Source organism: Nycticebus coucang, chromosome 8 (assembly GCF_027406575.1).
Source record: "Nycticebus coucang isolate mNycCou1 chromosome 8, mNycCou1.pri, whole genome shotgun sequence".
Lineage (NCBI taxonomy): Eukaryota > Metazoa > Chordata > Mammalia > Primates > Lorisidae > Nycticebus > Nycticebus coucang.
In genome coordinates, this window is record NC_069787.1 from 35,666,311 (window position 1) to 35,689,796 (window position 23,486).

General features: G+C 39.2%; 1 protein-coding gene across 2 annotated transcripts in view; it reads right to left on the minus strand.

Annotated features, from left to right (window-relative positions):
- Positions 1-1,697: 1,697 nt before the first annotated feature.
- Positions 1,698-23,486, minus strand: part of SYNPR (synaptoporin) — a 352,066-nt gene continuing 330,277 nt past the window's right edge. For both annotated transcript variants that reach the window (XM_053599734.1, XM_053599735.1), the window contains 2 exons: positions 9,598-9,789; positions 1,698-3,389 (listed from right to left, as the gene is read on the minus strand). In XM_053599734.1, coding sequence (XP_053455709.1) covers positions 3,132-3,389; positions 9,598-9,789 — 450 coding nt within the window. In that variant the 3' untranslated portion in view covers positions 1,698-3,131. The remainder of the gene's footprint in view (positions 3,390-9,597; positions 9,790-23,486) is intronic.

Consider the following 23,486-nt stretch of genomic DNA (forward strand, 5'->3'; position numbering starts at 1 on the left):
CCTCCCCACCCTTTACCCCTGTGTCTTTTTTAATAGCATTAACAAAAATTTATTCTTATATATTTGGTTTACTTAGCTACTATTTGAATCTTCCAGTCTTCAGTGGACACTCCTAAGACATCAAGCACTGTATTCTGCTCACCTCAGTGCAATTAGAAATTTGGCTTGTAAAAACTCGGGCTTATTTAAATGTGGAGTAGATTTATACCTCAACATTCAACAGCCAACTGGCTATACCGAGTGCTGTACAGTTCAGTAAACTTTTCTACATACAGCTAGGCCAGGTTACCTCTTGTCATCATCCTGTGAGATAGGATTATCTGCAACCCCATTTTCCAGATTAGGGCACAATAGAGCATTCATCAATTACCATAGTAGGTGATTTTGATCCCCTCTGTTGCTGTCCCTTGGTCAGCCTCTCATTTTCTGGCTCATGTTGACAGTGAACTTCTTCATGCATACACCCTCCAGGACTCCCCTTTATCCTTCCTGGAGAACACTGTCACCAGAGATTGGGGAGGGGATGGCAGTGAGAGGACTCATGCTAGTTCCCTTCTCCCAGTCCCATTGCCTGATAGATATTAGGACTCAAGGCTTTTAAATGCCAGATATACTACTCTTTTCTTGAAACTTGAAGGAATAAATCAATTTAGCAAAAGCCCCCACTGGATTACAGCAGTTCTTTCTTGCAAATCTGCAGTCCACTGTGGAAGCCTGTCTCTCAAGTGGGGCATGTAGTGTTTTCCATTTAACAGGGTCCCAAGTGTACTTTGGAACTGCTAAGGCAGGTAAAAATCACCAGTGATTATGAGGATTTCTCTGCTTTGGGGACTTCATGGCAGTTTATGAAGCTGAGGCCATTCTCCTCCTGGGCAGGGCTGAAGGAAGCAGTCAAATCCAGCCACCACCCCGGAGAAAAGGGGGAGGCAGAGTGGAAGAAGTCAGGTCACTTTCCCTCTGTTCCCAGCTCACTGCCTAGTGGATGTTACGAATTAAGGTTTATTTCCTCATCCTTAAAATGTTGTTTCGTCCTCTGATAATCCACTCTCTACCCTGCAGCCATAGAGAGCCTTTCAAAATGCTAATCTCATCATGTCCCTCCCCTGATTAAAAACCCTTCAATGCTTTTCCCTGGCTTCTTTAGGATAAATTCCTGATGAGGCCTCCCGGCAGTTTCCCTCAGGCCCCCACCAACAGCCATAGTTCCCACAAAGCCTGCCTTGCTCACGGATCTCAACCCCACGTACCATCAGGGAGCTTAGCTGGGCTGGCCTCCTGCTGGCAACATGTTTTCTTCTCACCCTGTCCTTGCCAAGTCCTGAAGTTTTCAGGTCTGAAGTTCCCTGACTTGTCCCTAACTAGCTTAGATCTTTCTGATAGATATTTTTGTGAGATCTGTGCCTCCTTCTCTTGTGCACGGCACGATTGGGGTAGGATTATTTTAACACCTGTCTCCCCTAGTAGAATGTAAGCTTCTCAGTGTAGGGCCTGTTTCTGCTTTTGCTCACTATCATATCCCCAGTGGCTGGCACAGTGATGGATGCATATGAAATCTGAGAGTGGTGGAATGGGTGAATGAAGCACATCGGGCTCATAACACAAAGACAGAGAGAGAAATTGGAAAACACTGTATCTAACCTTTGTCCTTTCATTGCTGAAACCATCTTGGTCCTACACTTGTAATTATCCAGCCAGTATTGTATGCAATAACTTTATTAAGGTCAAACAGATATCACAATACAGATTTATCCAACAAGATCCAGAAATTGGTTACAGATATCATCTAAGACACAAGGCTGTTTTGTGCTAAAATGCTTCCAACATCACCAGTCACACCAAGAGTTTATACATTAGTAACAACTTTTATCTGGAGATACAGATGCTTGGCTTTTCTTCTCTGTTGGGCCATGGTATTTAAATTGAATGAAAACACAGAAGTAAAGATCAACATTTCTTGATAATGAATACATTCTGGGGGATATTTCATGAAAAACTTCTTTGGGATAGAGGATGGCACATGGGAGCCATTTTCAATTCAAAAGTTACACTCAAATCATTAATAATTAGGAAGGTTAGCTATGACTTGAAATTTTTTAATAATTAGATCAAGGAACATATTAGCTTTACAAATAAATAGGATTCAAAAGTTTAGCTGGTAAATATTCAGGAAAGAATATCCTTCACATTAATATGTGAGCACGGCAGCATCTTGTCTGTGGTACCTGTATCTGCATCTCCACTATGCTAAGAAAACACTCCATAAACATAAACAGTTATTGGGCCATATTGTTTATGGTTCACAAGATAAGAGCCACAAAACACCATAGAAAGGTTACAAGAATGGGAAGATTTAGCTAAGTAAATAGGATAAGTATCGAGGCAGTTACCATATGTTTCACTGAATGTCTACTAACAGGGAATAAAAACTCACATCTTGGTTACAGTGCATTCAGAACTTGAGTAAAGCCAGATAGACAAATTCGCAAAGTCTACAAATTAGTGAATATATTTCTTTACACGTCCATTGAACAGATTCATGGTGCAAACTGGAATTTTCACAAATGCTGTAGTTCCAATGTTTATTATGTGAGAAATCCTGATTCATGCACTAAATAATATAAGCACTGATTCGTCAAGTAAAAAAAAAATACAGTGTAATTGTCTGAAATAAATGGAGACTCACAGTTCTATAGGGCCTAAAACCAAAAAACTATAAGACATGCATGTTGGGATACACCAATCATTGTAACGTATTTTGCATCAAAATGCATAGGAAAACTCAATGCTATTTAATACTCTTTATGCATATTATATATTAGAGACGTTAAGCTACAAAATGTTTCTACTATCTCAACACACATACAAAACGACCATAAAAGTATCTGTGTATATAACAAGGTACTCTCCAATTAACTATCTATGATGAATAATATATTCCCTCATGTCATCTCATCTCTAAGTATCATTTATCACACAGCCTAGACCTTTCTGCCTTAATGAGGGCTACAGATCTCTGATTTACATTCAATACTCTCTGCATTAATAATTGATTGAAACTCTTAAAAAATTCTTCTGCCACTGAAACTGGGAAGTGGTGAAGCTATCTCCAGAAGAATGCAAATGCTACTCGGTTAAATCTGATTTGTAAAGGAAGTGGGGCCAGTGGACGGTTGGCCATACTCATCTGAGGATGGCCCTAAACTCGCCTGCTGGCTATACCCACTGCTGGACCCATAGCTATCTTGGTTGTAACCGCCTTGATTATAACTGCTAGAATGCTTCTCCATCGGGTCTGAAAGATATCTCTGTCCTGAGGAATGCCAGCCGGTCTCCTTGAAAACAAACCATATGTTTCCAGCCCAGAGAATAAAGTTCAAGAATCCAAAGACCTGAAAGAGAATCAAAGGCAATGAATTGATAAGACAAGACAAAAACCCCAAGAAAAATCTCAATTTCAGAAAAAATCCTTCACAAAACAGAAGATCACTTTCATTTTAATATTGATTCCTCTTCCGAGTTTTCATCTGGAACCACTATTTCCTTTAGAATATCAGATCTTTATTGAAGGCACTACATGTCAGGCACTGGGTAACTGACTTTATGTGTATCATTCACTTAGTCTAAGAATCAAAGAAGAAGGTGCTATGATTACATCCCTATTAAAGATGTGGAAATTCTATCCAACATCACATGGCCTGGAGTACCAGTCTGAGATTCCAGCCATGCTGTGACTCCATAGCCTGAACACTTATATAGTCATCATCATCTCCCTAATCTTACACACCATGAGGTAGTCTCCATGGTGTGTGAGATTGTTTTCAGTGACAGAGGGTTGAGGATTTTAATTTTAATAATAGTGCATTAATTTGCAAGGCTACTTTCTCTTTATGGCTAGAGATATTGTTTTTTCCATTTGTTATAATTATATAAAGAAAGTAAGTCAATTTAAAGAAAAAATATGAATAAAGCAATGGTATCAGGTTGTATAAAGAACAAGCACAAGCATGACAGCCTACATCAAGTCTGACTCTTTGGATAGCTGCATTTTCTGTGCCTCTACGTTCAGAAACAAATTCTGTAACCAGACTGCGAGGGAAGTGCAGGTTTCTGAGAAGTATGAAATGTTTTCTCAAGAACTGTATATGAGACATTACTATGGAAAGTCCTCTTATTCTCTAGACGGGTACTAGTGAGTCAGAGGACTGAGTGTTGCTCCTCCAGGGCCTAAATGTTTAATGAATACAGAACTATTTGCTGTTGTAAGGGGCCCAAAGAGGTCCTCATCACATGGCTTATTCTGCAGCCTTTTCCAAGGCTGGCTGGTTGACTTGGAGATCAACCACAGGCAGCCTCCTGTTGGAGGGGGATTACAGTAGTATAATGCAAAGCTGTGGTAACATAAAAGTGTTCTTAGTCACCACTCCAGCAGGACACTGACCAATCAAAATGGACTTTGGCAGTAGCCACAATGCTGGAATATGGTGTTGAAAATCTCTCGCTGGGTCAAAATTTATCCCTTGGTTTCTGGATAGTGGAATGATCCAGAGTGCCAGGTGGGTGGTAGTGGTTGGAAGGGGTATGGATATAATTAAGACATAAGGCCTTCAGGCTTGAAGCAAGGCTATTCAACAAAGTATTTCAATATTTTAGGGGCAAAGTAACTGAATATCAGTCTTGGAGTAATCTCTTTGGGCTTTGGAATCAGAGTGGTCTGGGCCTGGTAGTTTCTTACCGTATAATCTGGGACAGGCATTTAGTCTCTGGACTTTAGTTTTGCCTCGCTCCCTTCCTCCCTCCCTCCCTTCCTTCCTTCTTTCCTGTCTTTTTGTCTTTCTTTCTCTTTTTCCTTTCCTTTATATTTTTCTTTCCTTTTTATTTTTTTGAGAGACAGGCTCACACTGCCTCTGCTGTGGCCCAGGCTAGAGTGCAGTGGTGTGATCATAGCTCACTCCAGCCTTAACTCCTGGGGTCAAGCAGTCCTCTCACCTCAGGCCCCCCCCCCCACAGTAGCTGGGACTACAGGTGACCACCATCATGCCAAGCTAATTTATTTATGTACTTTTTTGGAGACGGAGTGTTGTCATGTTACCCAGGCTGGTCTTGAACTTCTGGGCTCAAGTACTCCTCCTGTCTTGGCCCAAAGTGCTGGGATTACAGGTATGAGTCACTGCACCCAGCCGTCCTTTTGTTTTTCTTGTGTGAAACAAAGACAAGAATTCCTCTCTTTAGGGATAGTTTGGGAGGATTAAAGAGGATGTATGTTTTAAAGTAGCTAGTGCCAGTCTCACATTAGCAAATACTTAGTAAATGGCAAACTATACTCTGAATCACTTTCTAAAATATTTCTGCTAAGTGGATTTTATTAACTCTCACATGCAGCATAAATTGAAAGGAGGCTTTGACAGTGAGAGCATATTTTTGAGAGGTGACAAGAGCCAAAACCAAGTAACTAGCCCACCTAACTGATCTAATTAAAGACCCATCTATGCAGACCTCCCTCCCTCTCTCTCTTCCTTCTTCTTTCTCTTTTATTGAAATCTCTTTCCTGCCTTTAATGTTAACTGGGTATCTATTTTGTGCCATGCTCTAGGAGGTTACTTGCTGACGGAGATACAAAACGTAAATGAAGTATAATAGTGGCTTGATCAAAATCGGATAATTACTAATAAAACTCTAATTTACATACAGGACATTTAAATTATGTATGCATTAACTAGGATATTTTCCATGAAAAGGGAGATATTGATTACATTCCAACTTTGTAAATATATGTCAATATATGAGTCAAAAAATTATCAAGGAATCTTTTCTTGATATGAAGGGAATGGAACTGCCCAGAGATGTAATTTTATTTGTTTCCTGTCTCTGGATGACTCTCTTTTCCCTGTGACTACTTTGTCTTTCAGAAAGGGACACTGAAGAAGAACCTAGAAATCAGGGGAAAGCATTTTAAAAGTAGGAACATAAACAGGGCATTCCCATGGGCATATTTAAGGAGGACTGATTCCTCACTCCCTTATTTCAGAGGTATCACAGACATCCTGCTTGGGCATTTGGACCATTTTAGGGGCCCCTGGGGCCCCAGAATATTTTCCTGCCATTTTGTTGCAACTGAAATTAGAGTTGCAAAATTAGGATTTTGATTCAAAATTAGATATGGAGAGAAGAGAAAGATTAAAAGAGACTGTACAAAGCATGATAAAGGATGGGGAGATGAAATGTAGATTATTTAAAAAGCTGCATCAAGATTGGAGGAGGAGAAGAAGTAGAAATTATGAATAAACAGTTATATTCAGTGAACCTTTAAAAGAAATTGAGAAACTAAAAAGCATTATTCCTCCCTCCCCTCTTTAGGTTGCACCACTATACGAATGCATTTTGGTAGCAGCTGTCAGATGAGACTTCCAAGCTTTTGCCATAAAGCTGGCATGGCACTAAGTGTTTTTTGTGGATTATCTCAGTGAATTCTTTCAATGGTTTCATGACTTACTGTACAATTATCCCCATTTTGTACCCGATGGAACTAAGGTTTAGAGAACTTAATTAATTTGTCCAAGGGAAGTCAATTATTCAAAAGTGGAGCTAAGTAAGATTCTTGAAGGCTGGCAGACTAACTCCAAAATTATGCCCTTTACCCTTCTGAGTGGCAATAGAATTAGGAGAGTTTGGTTCTAGTTCTGGCACTGCTGTAACCACTTGAGAAACTTTACACAAGTTCCCGAACCTCAGCTCCCTGTATTTGTAGTATCTGGATATCTCACCTGCTTTTTAGTGTTATTGTGAAATTCTAGAAGCCAGAGTGCTTTGAAGAAAGTAAATTTGTTACCGAACTAGAAAATATGACTATTATTCCCTGACCCATTTTCTTGTTGAGGACATCTATTGTGGTATATCTGGCTCCTTCTCCAAAATCTAATTTGCCCAGCAGGGTGGGGTTCTATGAGCTACGTTTCTACTATATGATTCTCCAAACCCCCATCCTTTACTGATGAGGCTGAGGTGAGCATCTGGCCTAAAGTGGACTCGTGAAAATCTCTCTACCAGAAATTTGGAATTGAACCTGCATGATTTTAGTTTAGTGCAAGCTGTTTCTTTACAAAGAAATACAAACTTAGAAACTATAGAGTGGCTATCTTCTGGTATGTGTACAGAAAAGAGATAATTTCCACCTAAAAAGAAGGAATAATGTAACAGATGTGTGGAAAGAGAGATGCAGAAAGAAACAGAGGTGAGGAATGGAGGATGAAAACCGTCCAGTTGCTTGACACTCTTCCAGGTCTCAGCCACGGGTTCTGCCCTGGGAAGACATATTTTTTAGTGTTTTTCCAGTTATTTTCAGTTTTTGCCTAAGCTAATTCAATATGATTTGAAGTCAATCAAACAAATATGTCATAAAGAATGTCATGTCTTGACTGATTAATATCTTCTCCCTTGCTTTTGGTAACTGAAATCTGGTTTTCTTTGCAAAGCCACATTGCAGTCAAAGGGCTTGTGCTCGTTGCTGGAGCTTTGCATCTTGAGCAGAGCAATGCAAGGTTCAGTAAAACTTCCCACTAATGGCAACTCAAAGATACCATTCTATGGTATTGGACCTCTAGAAGGCTGGTTCTGCTCTTTATAGAGCCTGTTTATATAGGTCTTTTCAAATTTATGAGCTACTTAATATCCTTGCACAGATTGTTTTTCCTGGTGAAATTAGAGCCAGTTTCTGTTACTTGCACCCAAATATTCTAATGCATGTAGAAATTAGTACCAGAAGTGGGTTGCAAAGAACAGACTTTAGGGATATGAGGATCGTTTTTTTAGCCAGTTTCAATTTCAAGCCAGTCACTAGGAACTAGAAGACTCTAAACTGATATGGATAACAAATAATACTTTAACACCACTGGGCCTGTCCTTTCACACATATCATGTTATTTGGTTTCAATTCATTTTTCTTTTTGATTTTAGGAAACACATTGCATTGATTTCATTGTTTTTCATAATTCACAAGTCATTTTCTAATTTAAAAAATTATCAGAGACGTCAGAAGTAGAATTAAAAACACCATGCAGGATGTCATCATTTTTTTTTTTTTTAGGATGTCATCATTTATTAGTATGTTATTTATTTATTTTGAGACAGAGTTTTAATATGTCACCCTCGGTAGAGTGCTGTGGCATCACAGCTCACAGAAACCTCAAACTCTTGGGCTTAAGCAATTCTCTTGCCTCAGCCTCCTAAGTAGCTGGGACTACAGGCACAATGCCCAGATTTTTTTTGGTTTTAGTTGTCATTGTTGTGTGACAGGCCTGGGCTAGGTTTGAACCCATCAGCTCCAGTGTACGTGGCTGGCGCCCTAGCTGCTGAGCTACAGGCACCAAGCCTAGTATATTAATTATTAAACTAACAAACACATCAAGCAGTTTTGTCTTTGTCCTCTTAAATTTTTTTCTTTTTTGGCCGGGGCTGTGTTTGAACCCGCCACCTCCGGCATATGGGGCTGGTGCCCTACTCCTTTGAGCCACAGGCACCGTCCTGTCCTATTAAATTTTGACATCAGCATTACCATAACTTTCATCAAAGAAACTACTGAATTATAACTACATACATTACTGTATCCATCTATAGGTGTTGCCAGTGATAAGTAAAAAATGACTGTGAGACCCTAATGCACAGTTTATTTCCATGGTTACTATCTCACCAAGGTAGGATTCATAGTCAAATCAGCGAAGCAATCCTTTTCCCTTTGTAAGTACCTTTCCAGATTGAATTTCAGAAAGCTGTAGAAATACAGGTTAATCTTGAAGCAAAGGGTTATGCTAAAAAAAGTTGTTCCTTTAGCAAACAGTGCTGAGCCTTCTATTCTTTGAAAACTACTGCTTTTTTTGCTCCCATTGTAGCTTATGTCTTTCTCAGACACAGCTTCTTTCTTTGGAATAACACAGGTTCTTATACTTATAAATTACGAATCCAAAAATATAGCATCCCTGCTAACTGTCAGATTTTCTCTTCTCCCATAAAAGCCATTCGCTGGATGATAATATTTGACTTTGTTCAGCTAATATAATACAGCCTTTCTGAAGTTATCGAACAGCGAAGCTGGGAGCATGGAGAAAATTTAAAAATTACCATATCTATTATAAGTACTTTTTTGCACCGTGTATTTCTTTTTGCACCCCACTAGGTCTGTGTATTTTTCTCTAATCCTTGGATATAACTCTAACTACACGTGGCTGGAACAATGTTTTCTTCTCAGGAGTTTGTACACCATCAAATATTCCTTTTAACTTCTGGCAAGCTTCAGCCTTAAAGTTCAGATTTTATATTTGCTTCTGGCTTAGTGTTTCAACTGGACTGTCATCTAAGCAGCAGCTGCTAATAATACCTACTGGGATCTTATTAAGAACTCCAAATTGGCAGCATTAAAGGTAACAGATTCTGACAATAAAAAAGCTGGAATGCCCAATGGTTATCTTGCACCTGAAGTGGACTGTCACTTTATTGATTGGCCTAGTTTGGAGGCAGAAATTTTCAAAATGACTTCTGAGATTTTGTTTCTTATTCTTTTGACTGACAAGCAGATTTGAGAGGCAGAGTAGATGAAATCATACTCACCACGGAAGTGTTTAAGCTGGACATAACAGGGCTGTGGACAGCCATGCACTTGTTGGATGGCTGTTTGCAAGCTGACATCAATAACAATACTTCCTTGGGATCTGTTGCGACTTTGACATCAGACAGTCCTTTTGCCCAAGCTGATGACCCCACCAACCACAAGAACGAAAAGGCTACTGTGATGATGAAGTCCTACAGAAACAAACAGACAGATAAAACAGTGAAAGAAAACATGAGTACCAGTAGGAAATTAATTACAAAATAACTATTTTGTTTGCCTTTTGGAAAATCTTAAGATCCCATAGAATCAGAATCATCAGGGAAAACATTTATTTTTATTTTTTTATTATTAAATCACAGCTGTGTACATTAATGCAATCATGGGCACCATACACTGGTTTTATATACTATTTGACATATTTTCATCACACGGGTTAACATAGCCTTCCTGGCATTTTCTTAGTTATTGTGTTAAGACATTTATATTCTACATTTAGTAAGTTTCACATGTACCCTTACATTTAAAAAAAAAACAACTTTGTGATATCTCTCTCTCTCTTTTTTTAACAATAACAATGTTTAAGATAAGGACTAGAAACAAAAACCTTATAAAGAACGAACGAAGATAAATACATTCAGAAAATAAATCAGATGATTGCTGCAATGAAATATTGAGCAATAATAATAATAATGCAAAAAAAGTAACATTCACATTGTCAAATAAGAGTATGTCTATTATAAAATGCTTTGACTCAGGTTCAGTAGATATCTATATTTTTATAAATAAATGATAATAGCAATATTTAGTGAATGTTTACAGTGTCCCAGGAATGATATTAAGGGCTTTATAAACCTCGTCTAATTGTTCCTACAACATCCATGTAAGGAATGCTACATCATCCTATTTGCATATGGAAAACTAACACAGGGAAGGGTTGAACCTATGGTCAGTGATGGCTCCAGGATTCAAACACAGGCAGTCTGACTACTGAGTCCAAGTCTTAACCACCTTGTTGCTGTGTTTTCAAATATTTACATAGACTTGTCAATTGTTAAAGATTCCTGAATGGCAATGTTCTCCATTTGATCATTTGTTTACATAGCAAATCTATGTCTTATTACTTATTGTATGCCTAGAACTGTGTTAAAAGAGAGAAGCAACAATACGTATAATGTTTTGAGTGCCTTGTATGGGTAAGAGGTTTAACATAAAACGATCCGGACAATAATCATGTTAGACAATATTTTTAACGTCCATTTTATTATTTGTTTTTATTTTGTGAGACAGTCTCACTCTGTTGCTCTGGGTAGAGTGCCATGGTGTCACGGCTCAGAGAAACCTCAAACTCTTGGGCTTGATTAATCCTCTTGCCTCAGCCTCCCGAGTAGCTAGGACTACAGGCACCCACAAAAACACCTGGTCAGTTTTTCCATTTTTAGTGAAGATGGGGTCTTGCTCTTTCTCAGGCTGGTCTTGAACTCTTGAGCTCAAGCAATCCACCCACCTCAGCCTCCCATAGTGCTAGGATTACAGTTAATGCCCATTTTTTTTTTTTGGTTGGGGATTCATTGAGGGTACAATAAGCCAGGTTACACTGATTGCATTTGTTAGGTAAAGTCCCTCTTGCAATCATGTCTTGCCCCCAGAAGGTGTGGCACACACCAAAGCCCCACCCACCTCCCTCCTTCCCTCTCTCTGCTTTTCCTTCCTCTCCCCATGACCTTAATTGTCATTAATTGTCCTCATATCAAAATTGAGTACATAGGATTCATGCTTCTCCATTCTTGTGATGCTTTACTAAGAATAATGTCTTCCACTTCCATCCAGGTTAATACGAAGGATGTAAAGTCTCCATTTTTTTAAATGGCTGAATAGTATTCCATGGTATACATACACCACAGCTTGTTAATCCATTCCTGGGTTGGTGGGCATTTAGGCTGTTTCCACATTTTGGTGATTGCAAATTGAGCTGTAATAAACAGTCTAGTACGAGTGTCCTTATGATTAAAGGCCTTTTTTCCTTCTGGGTAGATGCCCAATAATGGGATTGCAGGATCAAATGGGAGGTCTAGCTTGAGTGCTTTGAGGTTTCTCCATCCTTCCTTCCAGAAAGGTTGTACTAGTTTGCAGTCTCACCAGCAGTGTAAAAGTGTTTCCTTCTCTCCACATCCACGCCAGCATCTGCAGTTTTGACATTTTGTGATGTGGGCCATTCTCGCTGGGGTTAGATGGTATCTCAGGGTGGTTTTGATTTGCATTTATCCTATATATAGGGATGATGAACATTTTTTCATATGTTTATTAGACATTCATCTGTCTTCTTTGGAGAAGGTTCTATTCATGTCTCTTGCCCATTGATATATGAGATTGTTGGCTTTTTTCAGGTGTATTAATTTGAGTTCTCTATAGATCCTAGTTATCAAGCTTTTGTCTGACTGAAAATATGCAAATATCCTTTCCCATTGTGTAGGTTGTCTCTTTGCTTTGATTGTTGTCTCCTTAGCTGTACAGAAGCTTTTCAGTTTAATGAAGTCCCATTTGTTTATTTTTGTTGTTGTTGCAGTTGCCATGGCAGTCTTCTTCATGAAGTCTTTCCCCAGGCCAATATCTTCCAGTGTTTTCCCTATGCTTTCTTGGAGGATTTTTATTGTTTCATGCCTTAAATTTAAGTCCTTTATCCAACTTGAATCAATTTTTGCGAGTGGGGAAAGGTGTGGGTCCAGTTTCAGTCTTTTACATGTAAACATCCAGTTCTCCCAACACCATTTATTGAATAGGGAGTCTTTCCCCCAAGGTTTGTTCCTGTTTGGTTTATCGAAGATTAGGTGGTTGTAAGATGTTAGTTTCATTTCTTGGTTTTCAATTCGATTCCAAGTGTCTGTGTCTCTGTTTTTGTGCCAGTACCATGCTGTCTTGACCACTATGGCTTTGTAGTACAGACTAAAATCTGGTATGCTGATGCCCGCAGCTTTATTTTTGTTACAGAGAACTGCCTTAGCTATACGGGGTTTTTTCTGGTTCCATACAAAACGCAGAATCATTTTTTCCAAATCTTGAAAGTACGATGTTGGTATTTTGATAGGAATGGCATTGAATAGGTAGATAGCTTTGGGAAGTATAGACATTTTAACAATGTTGATTCTTCCCATCCATGAGCATGGTATGTTCTTCCATTTGTTAATATCCTCTGCTATTTCCTTTCTGAGGATTTCATAGTTTTCTTTATAGAGGTCCTTCACCTCCTTCGTTAGGTATATTCCTAGGTATTTCATTTTCTTTGAGACTATGGTGAAGGGAGTTGTGTCCTTAATTAGCTTCTCATCTTGACTGTTATTGGTGTACACAAAGGCTACTGACTTGTGGACATTGATTTTATATCCTGAAACATTACTGTATTTTTTGATGACTTCTAGGAGTCTTGTGGTTGAGTCTTTGGGGTTCTCTTAGTATAAGATCATGTCGTCAGCAAAGAGGGAGAGTTTGACCTCCTCTGCTCCCATTTGGATTCCCTTTATTTCCTTGTCTTGCCTAATTGTATTGGCTAGAACTTCCAGCACTACGTTGAATAGTAAAGGTGACAGAGGACAACCTTGTCTGGTTCCAGTTCTAAGAGGAAAAGCTTTGAGTTTTACTCCATTCAGTAAAATATTGGCTGTGGGTTTGTCATAGAGAGCTTCAATCAGTTTTAGAAATGTGCCACCTATGCCTATACTCTTCAGTGTTCTAATTAGAAAAGGATGCTGGATTTTATCAAATGCTTTTTCTGCATCTATTGAGAGGATCATGTGATCTTTATTTTTGCCTCTGTTAATATGGTGGATAACGTTTATAGACTTGCGTATGTTAAACCAGCCTTGCATCCCTGGGATGAAGCCTACTTGATCATGATGAATGACTTTTTTGATGATAAGCTGTAATCTATTGGCTAGGATTTTGTTGAGAATTTTTGCATCTATGTTCATGAGTGAGATTGGTCTGAAATTCTCCTTTTTGTTTGGGTCTTTTCCTGGTTTTGGTATCAGGGTGATGTTTGCTTCATAGAATGTGTTGGGGAAGATTCCTTCTTCCTCAATTTTTTGGAATAATTTCTGCAGTACAGGAATAAGCTCTTCCTTGAAGGTTTGATAGAATTCTGGAGTGAAGCCATCTGGACCAGGGAATTTTTTGGTTGTAAGATTTTTTATTGTTTCTTTGATCTCAGTGCTTGAAATTGGTCTGTTCAGGAGCTCTATTTCTTCCTGGCTGAGTCTAGGGAGAGGGTGTGATTCCAAATATTGATCCATTACCTTCACATTGTCAAATTTCTGGGCATAGAGTTTCTAGTAGTAATCAGAGATGATCTCTTGTATCTCTGTGGGATCAGTTGTTATTTCCCCTTTATCATTTCTGATTGAGGTACTAGAGATTTTACTTTTCTATTCCTCGTTAGTCTGGCCAATGGTTTATCTATTTTATTTATTTTTTCAAAAAACCAACTCCTTGTTTCATTAATTTTCTGAATGATTCTTTTGTTTTCAATTTCATTGATCTCTGATTTGATTTTGGATATTTCTTTTCTTCTACTGAGTTTAGGCTTAGATTTTTCTTCTTTTTCCAATTCCATAAGATCTCTTGTGAGATTGTTGATGCGCTCGCTTTCTGTTTTTCGTATGTAGGTATCTAAAGCGATGAATTATCCTCTCAAAACTGCTTTTTCAGTATCCCACAGGTTTTGGTAGCTTGTGTCTTCATTGTTGTTATGCTCAAGGAAGTTAATGATTTCCTGTTTTATTTCTTCCTTCACCCATCTGTTATTCAACAGAAGATTGTTTAGTTTCCATGCCTTTGGGTGGAGTCGAGCATTTTTGTTAGAGTTGAGTTCCACCTTTAGTGCCTTATGGTCTGAGAAGATACAAGGTAAAATTTCAATTCTTTTGATTCTGTTGATATTTGTTTTGTGTCCCAGGATATGATCAATTTTGGAGAATGTTCCATGGGGTGATGAGAAGAATGTATATTCTTTATCTTTGGGATGGAGTGTTCTATATGCGTCTATCAAGCACAGTTGTTCTAGGGTCTCATTTAAGTCTCTTATATCCTTGTTTAATTTCTGTTTAGAGGATCTGTCCAGCTCTGTAAGAGGAGTGTTAAGGTCCTCTGTTATTATGGTATTATCAGATATGATATTGCTCAGACTGAGTAAGGTCTGTTTCAAGAATCTGGAGCATTTAAATTGGGTGCATAGATATTTAGAATTGAAATGTCTTCTTGTTGTGTTTTCCCTTGAGCAATATAAAGTGACCATCTTTGTCTTTCTTGACTTTAGTTGCTTTAAATCCACATGTATCTGAAAATAAGATTGCAACTCCTCCTTTCTTCTGAATTCCATTTGCCTGAAAAATTGTCTTCCAACCCTTGACTCAGAGCTTGAATTTGTCTTTTGAATCCAGGTGTGTTTCTTGCAGACAGCAAATGGATGGCTTGTGTTTTTTAATCCAGTCAACCAATCTATGTCTCTTCAGTGGGGAATTCAAGCCATTAACATTTATTGAGATAATTGATAAGTGTGGTAGTATTCTATTTGTCTTATTTTGTGAGAGTCCATTGCTTAGTTTTATCTTTTGCATCAGTGTGGAGGTTAGGTTCTGTCCTTTAATTTCTGAGTTCTTACTTTGCTGCTTATCCATTGTGGTGGTCAGTGTGCAGAACAGGTTGAAGTATTTCCTGTAGAGCTGGTCTTGTTGTGGCGAATTTCCTCAATGTTTGTATATCCGTTAATGATTTGATTTCTCCATCAATTTTGAAGCTTAGCTTAGCAGGGTACAGAATTCTGGGCTGGAAATTGTTCTGTTTAAGTAGATTAAAGGTAGATGACCATTGTCTTCTTGCTTGGAAAGTTTCATTAGGGAAGTCTGCGGACACTCTGATGGATTTGCCCCTGTAGGTCAACTGGCGCTTACTCCTGGCAGGTTGCAGAATCTTTTTTTTGTCTTGACTTTGGACAGGTTCATCCAAAGAACCTGTCTAACCAGAAGCTCGGTTAGAGTTGAGGTGACCTGGGGTCTGATATCCCTCTGAAAGCAGTGTGTCAGAATTTTTCGTGATATTTGGGAAATTTTCTTTTATAATATTCTCTAGTATGGCTTCCATTCCTCTGGGGCATTCTTCTTCCCCTTCTGGAATTCCTATAACTCGTATGTTGGAACGCTTCATAAAGCCCCATAATTCTGACAGTGAACGTTCTGCTTTCTCTCTCTTCTTTTCTGCCTCTTTTACTATCTGAGTTATCTCAAAAGCTTTGTCTTCTACCTGTGAAATTCTTTCTTCTGCATGGTCTAACCTGTTGCTGATACTTTCCATTGCATCTTTAAGTTCCCTGATTGACTGTTTCATTTCCTTCAGCTCTGCTATATCCTTTTTATATTCTTCATATCGTTCATCTCTGATTTGATTCTGTTTTTGGATTTCCTTTTGGTTATTTTCCACTTTATTAGCAGTTTCCTTCATTGTTTCCATCATTTCTTTCATTGTTTTCAACATGTGTATTCTAAATTCCCTTTCTGTCATTCCTAACATTTCTGTATAGGTGGAATCCTCTGCAGTAGCTACCTCATGGTCCCTTGGCGGGGTTGTTCTGGACTGGTTCTTCACGTTGCCTGGAGTTTTCTGCTGATTCTTCCTCATGGGTGATTTCTTTTATCTATTTCCTTGCCCTAATTTTCCTTTCACTTCCTCTTGCTCTTTAAGTTCTCGTGCGTGTGGACTAAGGGTTACAGGACCAGAAGGGTGAGAAGGTTGAAGAGCAAAAAAGGGATGAAAGAATGGAGGACCGAGTGATAAGGAAAAAAAAAAAAGAGAAATAGAGAAAGGAGAGGGGGTGGGTAAAAGGAATATTGACAAAAAGAAGAGAGGCACAGAAAGAGGGAGACAGAGCAATATAGGTGTACAGTAGGGTACTTTGATACAACCTTAAAAAAAAAAAACCACCTTCTGGGGGTGCCCAGTTGGGTGGTTCCCTTGAGGTCAGCAGCTCTTTGCTAACCTGCCGAGACACAGTACCCCACCTCTAGCAAGTAGAGAGGAAAGACAAAAATGCTATAAATCAAACCAAAACAAGCAAACAGAAAACTTTACGGGATAAAATTGGCTGGAAAAACCAAATAATAGCGGTAGAAACACTAACAAAAATGATGTTCTAATAATTGAAATAGGCAGCAATGGGAAATTATAATTAAACTAGAAAAATTGAGAAAGGAAAAGGATCTGTATGGAAAAGGTTGAACTTAAAAAACAAAACAACAATCCACAACATCAAAATAAACAAAAAAACCAACCAAACCAAAAAAAAAAAAAAAAAAAAAAAAGCACAACCAAAAACAAAGCAGTATGTATATGTTATTGAATATTGTCTGGGCAACACGTGGTCTTCTGGGGTATGAGATGTTAATCTCAGTTCTGATACGACTGGAGGCTGCTAGTTTCTCAAACCCCAGCAGGTAGACACCCTAAATCTTTCTTCAGCCCACTTAAAAAGCACTTTGAGCTTGTTTCACTTACTGAGCAGAAGCTTTCTCAGGGAAGTGCTTGTCGCTGGAATCACTGCTGAAGTGGCTATCCGCTTACTCTGTGTGTCAAAACTGGTCTCCCTCTGCCCCCAAGGGTTAGGGCTGCAAGGCGGCTCAGACCCCGCCCTTAGGCTACTTGGTCGCTGGGTTACTAGCTCCCACCCAATTCCAGCTCTGCGACCCTGAGGACGGAGCTTGCCGGGGCAGATCGCTCACAATGTCTGCCTGTGACCCAGAGCCAAACACTATTAGCTCCGTCTGGCTCAGCAGCTCAGACTGGGGCCCTAGACAAAGGCCAACGTTCTCCGCAGTCCCGCTCAGGCTCTCCCAAAGGCAGTTCAGCTGAGTGCCAAGTCCAAAGACACCAAAACAGTTCACAGGTAAGGCCTTTCTGGTTTGCAGTCTCGCTGCTACTGAACTTACAGTTGCGGGTGGGTTTAGACGGATTGAACACACGCGACCACTTGCCGGTTTTCCACTATTTTAGTCCTCCTCTTGGGGTCCAGAAGTCTCTCGCTGACTCCCTGTATCCTCTCAGGGGTGATGGTAGGCAGATCCCACCAGCCAGAGATGCCTGGAGTCCTATATCCCCAGACTCACGGTGCCCAGATGCAAGGAAGCTGTTACTCGGCTGCCATCTTGCTCCGCCTCCTCTGATTTGATTTTTGATATTTCTTTTCTTGTACTGAGTTTAGGCTTAGATTTTTCTTCTTTTTCCAATTCTATAAGATGGCTTGGGGGTTTGTTGATGTGTTATCTTTCTGTTTTTCGAATGTAGGCATCTAAAGTGATAAATTTTCCTCTCAGAACTGCATTGCAGTATCCCACAGGTTTTGGTAGCTTGAGTCTTCATTGTTGTTATGCTCAAGGAAGTTAATGATTTCCTGTTTTATTTCTTCCTGCACCCATCTGTTATTCAACAGAAGGTTGTTTAATTTCCATGTCTTTGTGTGGGGTCGAACGTTTTTGTTAGAGTTTGACGTTTAGTGCCTTATGGTCTGAGAAGATACAAGGTAAAATTTCAATTCTTTTGATTCTGTTGATATTTGTTTTGTGTCCCAGGATATGATCAATTTTGGAGAATGTTCCATGGGGTGATGAGAAGAATGTATATTCTTTAATCTTTGGGATGGAGTGTTCTATATGCATTTTCAAGCACAGTTGTTCTAGGGTCTCATATAAATCTCTTATATCTTTGTTTAATTTCTGTTTAGAGGATGTGTCCAGATCTGTAAGAGGAGTGTTAAAGTCCCCTGTTATTATTGGTATTATCGGATATGATATTGCTCAGACTGAGTAAGGTCTGTTTCAAGAATCTGGGATCATTTAAATTGGTTGCATAAATATTTAGAATTGTAACGTCTTCCTGTTGTATTTTTCCCATGATCAATATAAAGTGACCATCTTTGTCTTTTTTTACTTTAGTTGCTTTAAATCCACATGTATCTGAAAATAAGATCGCAACTCCTCTTTTCTTCTGAATTCCATTTGCCTGAAAAATTGTCTTCCAACCCTTGACGTGGAGCTTTAATTTGTCTTTTGAATCCAGGTGTGTTTCTTGCAGACAGCAAATGGATGGCTTGTGTTTTTTAATCCAGTTAGCCAATCTATGTCTCTTCAGTGGGGAATTCAAGCCATTAACATTTATTGAGTCTTACCCTTAACAAATATGAAGTGAACATTCTTATCCTTCCTTACTTTTGTTGGTTTAAAGCCTATTGTATCTGCAAATAAAATTGTGACACCTGCTTTTTTCTGATTACCATTTGCCTGAAATATGGATGACCATCGTTTCACCCTGAGTCTATATTTGTCTTTTAAGTTAAGATGTGATTCTTGTATGCAACAAATATCTGGCCTGAGTTTTTGTATCCAGTCAGCTAACCTATACCATGCTCATGGCTGGGAAGAATCAACATTGTTAAAATGTCCATACTACCCAAAGCAATATATAATTTTAACGCAATCCCTATTTAAGCTCCTCTGTCATACTTTAAAGATCTTGAAAAAACAATACTTTGTTTTATGTGGAATTCGAAAAACCTCAAATAGCCAAGACATTACTCAGAAATAAAAACAAAGCCAGAGGAATCATGCTACCAGATCTCAGATTGTACTACAAATCAATAGTGATCAAAATAGCATGGTATTGACACAAAAACAGAGAAGTGGATGTCTGGAACAGAATAGAGAACCAAGAGATGAATCCAGCCACTTACCATTATTTAATCTTTTACAAGCCAATTAAAAACATTCAGTGGGGAAAAGATTCCCTATTTAACAAATGGTGCTGGGTGAACTGCCTGGCAACCTGCAGAAGACTGAAACTGGATGCACACCTTTCACCATTAACTAAGATAGACTCTCACTGGATTAAAGATTTAAACTTAAGACATGAAACTATAAAAATACTGGAAGAGAATGCAGGGAAAACCCTTGAAGAAATAGGTCTGGGAAAGTATTTTATGAGGAGTACCCCCAGGGCAATTGAAGCATCTTCAAAAATACACTATTGGGACCTGATCAAACTAAGAAGCTTCTTCACAGCCAAGAACACAGTAAGTAAAGCAAGCAAACAGCCCTCAGAATGGGAGAAGATATTTGCAGGTTATGTCTCCAACAAAGGTTTAATAACCAGAATCCACAGAGAACTCAAACATATAAACGAAAAAAGAACAAGTGATCCCATCGCAGGCTGGGCAAGGGATCTGAGGAGAAACTTCTCTGAAGAAGACAGGCACACAGCCTACAGACACATGAAAAAATGCTCATCATCTTTAACCATCAGAGAAATGCAAATCAAAACTACTTTGAGATATCATCTAACTCCATTAAGATTAGCCTATATCACAAAATCCCAAGACCAGAGATGTTGGTGTGGATGTGGAGAAAAGGGAACACTTCCACACTGCTGGTGGGAATGCAAATTAATACATTCCTTTTGGAAAGATATATGGAAAACACTTAGAGATCTAAAAACAGACTTGCCATTAAATCTTGTAATTCCCCTATTAGGCATATACCCAGAAGACCAAAAATCACATCATAACAAAGACATTTGTACCAGAATGTTTATTGCAGCCCTATTAAAATTGCTAAATCATGGAAAAAGCCCAAGTGCCCATCGATCCACGAATGGATTAATAAATTGTGGTATATGTACACCATGGAATATTATGCAGCCTTAAAGAAAGATGGAGATTTTACCTCTTTCATGTTTTCGTGGATGGAGCTGGAACATATTCTTCTTAGTAAAGTATCTCAAGAATGGAAGAAAAAGTATCCATTGTACTCAGCCCTACTATGAAACTAATTTATGGCTTTCACATGAAAGCTATAACCCAGTTACAACCTAAGAATAGGGGGAAGGGGGAAAGGGAGGGGAGGGTGGGGGAGGTGGGTAGAGGGAGGGGGATTGGTGGGATTACACCTGCAGTGCATCTTACAAGGGCATATGTGAAACTTAGTAAATGTGGAATGTAAATGTCTTAGCACAATAACTAAGAAAATGCCAGGAAGGCTAATGTTAACCAGTGTGATGAAAATATGTCAAACCGTCTATGAAGCTACTGTATGGTGCCCCATGACCACATTAATGTACACAGCTATGATTTAATAAAAAAAATAACATTTATTGAGCTAATTGATAAGTGTGGTAGTATTCTATTCGTCTTATTTGGTGAGAGTCCATTGCTTAGTTTTATCTTTTGCATCAGTGTGGAGGTTAGGTTCTGTCCTTTAATTTCTGAGTTCTTTGCTGCTGATCCATTGTGATGGCAGTGTGTAGAAAAGGTTGAAGTATGTCCTGTAGAGCTGGTCTTGTTGTGGCGAATTTCCTCAGTGTTTGTATATCTATAAATGATTTGATTTTTCTGTCAATTTTAAAGCTTAGCTTAGAGTACAGAATTCTGGGCTGGAAATTGTTCTGTTTAAGTAGATTAAAGGTAGATGACCACTGTCTCCTTGCTTGGAAAGTTTCATTAGAGAAGTCTGCGGTTACTCTGATGGATTTGCCCCTGTAGGTCAACTGGCGCTTACTCCTGGCAGCTTGCAGAATCTTTTCTTTTGTCTTGACTTTGGACAGGTTCATCACAATGTGTCTTGGAGAAGCTCGGTTAGAGTTGAGGTGACTTGGGGCCCGACATCCCTCTGAAAGCAGTGTGTCAGAATCTTTGGTGACATTTGGGAAATATTCCTTTATAATATTCTCTAGTATGGCTTCTATTTCTCTGGGGCATTCTTCTTCCCCTTCTGAGATTCCTATAACTCGTATGTTGGAACGCTTCATAAAGTCCCATAATATTGACAGTGAACGTTCTGCTTTCTCTCTCTTCTTTTCTGCCTCTTTTACTATCTGAGTTATCTCAAGAACTTTGTCCTCTGCCTCTGAAATTCTCTCTTCTGCATGGTCTAACCTGTTGTTGATACTTTCCATTGCATCTTTAAGTTCCCTAATTGACTGCTTCAGTTCCTTCAGCTCTGCTATATCCTTTCTATATTCTTCAGATTGTTCATCTCTTATTTGATTCTGTTTTTGGATTTCCTTTTGGTTATTTTCCACTTTATTAGCAGTTTCCTTCATTGTTTCCATCATTTCCTTCATTGTTTTCATCATGTGTATTCTAAATTCCCTTTCTGTCATTCCTAACATTTCTTTATAGGTGTAATCCTCTGCAGTAGCTACCTCCTGGTCCCTTGGAGGGGTTTATCTAGATTGGTTCTTCATGTTACCAGGAGTTTTCTGCTGATTCTTCCTCATGAGTGTTTTCTTTTATCTGTTTCATTGCCCCAATTTTCCTTTCACTTCCTCTTGCTCTTTAAGTTCCTGTGCCTGCGGACTTATGTTTTGATGAGTCCTTTTGGCATAGGGCCAGAAGGATGAGAAGGTTGAAGAGCAAGAAGTGATAAAAGAAAGAAAGAATGAAAAGAAAATAGAGAAAGGGAGAGGGGGGTAGGTAAAGGGGAATACTGACAAAAAGAAGAGAGGCACAGAAAGACGGATACAGAGCAATATGGGTGTACAGTAGGGTACTTTGACACAACCTTAAAAAAACCCAACCTCTGGGGGTGCCCGGTTGGGTGGTTCCCTTGAGGTCAGCAGCTTTTTGCTAACCTGATCATACACAGTACCCAACCTCCACCAAGTACAGAGGAAAGACAAAAATGCTATAAATCAAACCAAAATAAGCAAACAGAAAACTTCACAGGATAAAATTGGGCAAAAAACCAAATAACACTAGCAAGAATGAAGTTCTAGTTATTGAAAAAGGCAGCAATGGGTAATTGTATTTAAACTAGAAAAATGGAGAAAGAAAAGAAAGAAAAAGAAGGAAAAGAAAAAATCTGTATGGAAAAGGTTGAAATTAAAAAACAAAACAACAACAACAACAACAACATAAAAATAAACAAAAAACAAACAAACAAATAAAAAGTACCAAAAACAAAGCAGTACATATATCTTGTTGAATATTGTCTGGGCAACAAGTGGTCTTCTGGGGTATGAGATATTAATCACAATGCTGATACGAGTGGAGGCCTCCACTGATTTCTCAAACCCCACAGGGTAGACAACCTAAGTCACTCTTCAGCCCTCTTAAAAGGCACTTTAAACTTCTAAACTTGCTAAGCAGAAGCTTTCCCTGGAAAGTGCTTGTCCCTGCTTTCACTGCTGAAGTGGCTATCCACTTACCCAGTGTGCCAAAACTGGTCTCACTCTGCCCCTGAGGGTTAGGGCTGTATGGCGGCTCAGTCCCCGCCTTACTCTGCTCAGTCACTAGGTTACTAGCTCCCGCCCAAGCCTTGCTCTGCGACCCTGTGGGTGGAGCTTGCCAGGGCAGTTCTCTCACAATGGCTCCCTGCGGCCCACAGCCAAACACTATTAGCTCCGTCCAGCTCAGTGGCTCAGTCTGGGTCCTAGACAACGCCCAAAGTTCTCCACACTCCTGCTCAAGCTCTCCCAAGGCAGTTCAACTGAGTGCCAAGTCCAAAAACACCAAAACAGTTCATAGGTAAGGCCTTTCCAGTTTGCAGTCTTGGTGCTACTGTACTTACAGCTGCTGGTGGGATTAGACTGATCGAACATATGCGACCACTTGCCAGTTTTCCACTGTTTTTGTCCTCCTCTTGGGGACCAGAAGTCTCTCACTGACTCCCTGTATCCTCAAAGGGATGATTATAGGCAGATCCCACCAGCCAGAGATGCCTGGAGTCTTATCTCCCCAGACTCATGGTGCCCAGATGCAGGGAAGCTGTTACTCAGCCACCATCTTGCTCTCTCCAGTTAATGCCCATTTTAAAAGTGAAGAAAGTGAGTCCCAGAAACAAAATGTAATACACAGAAAGTA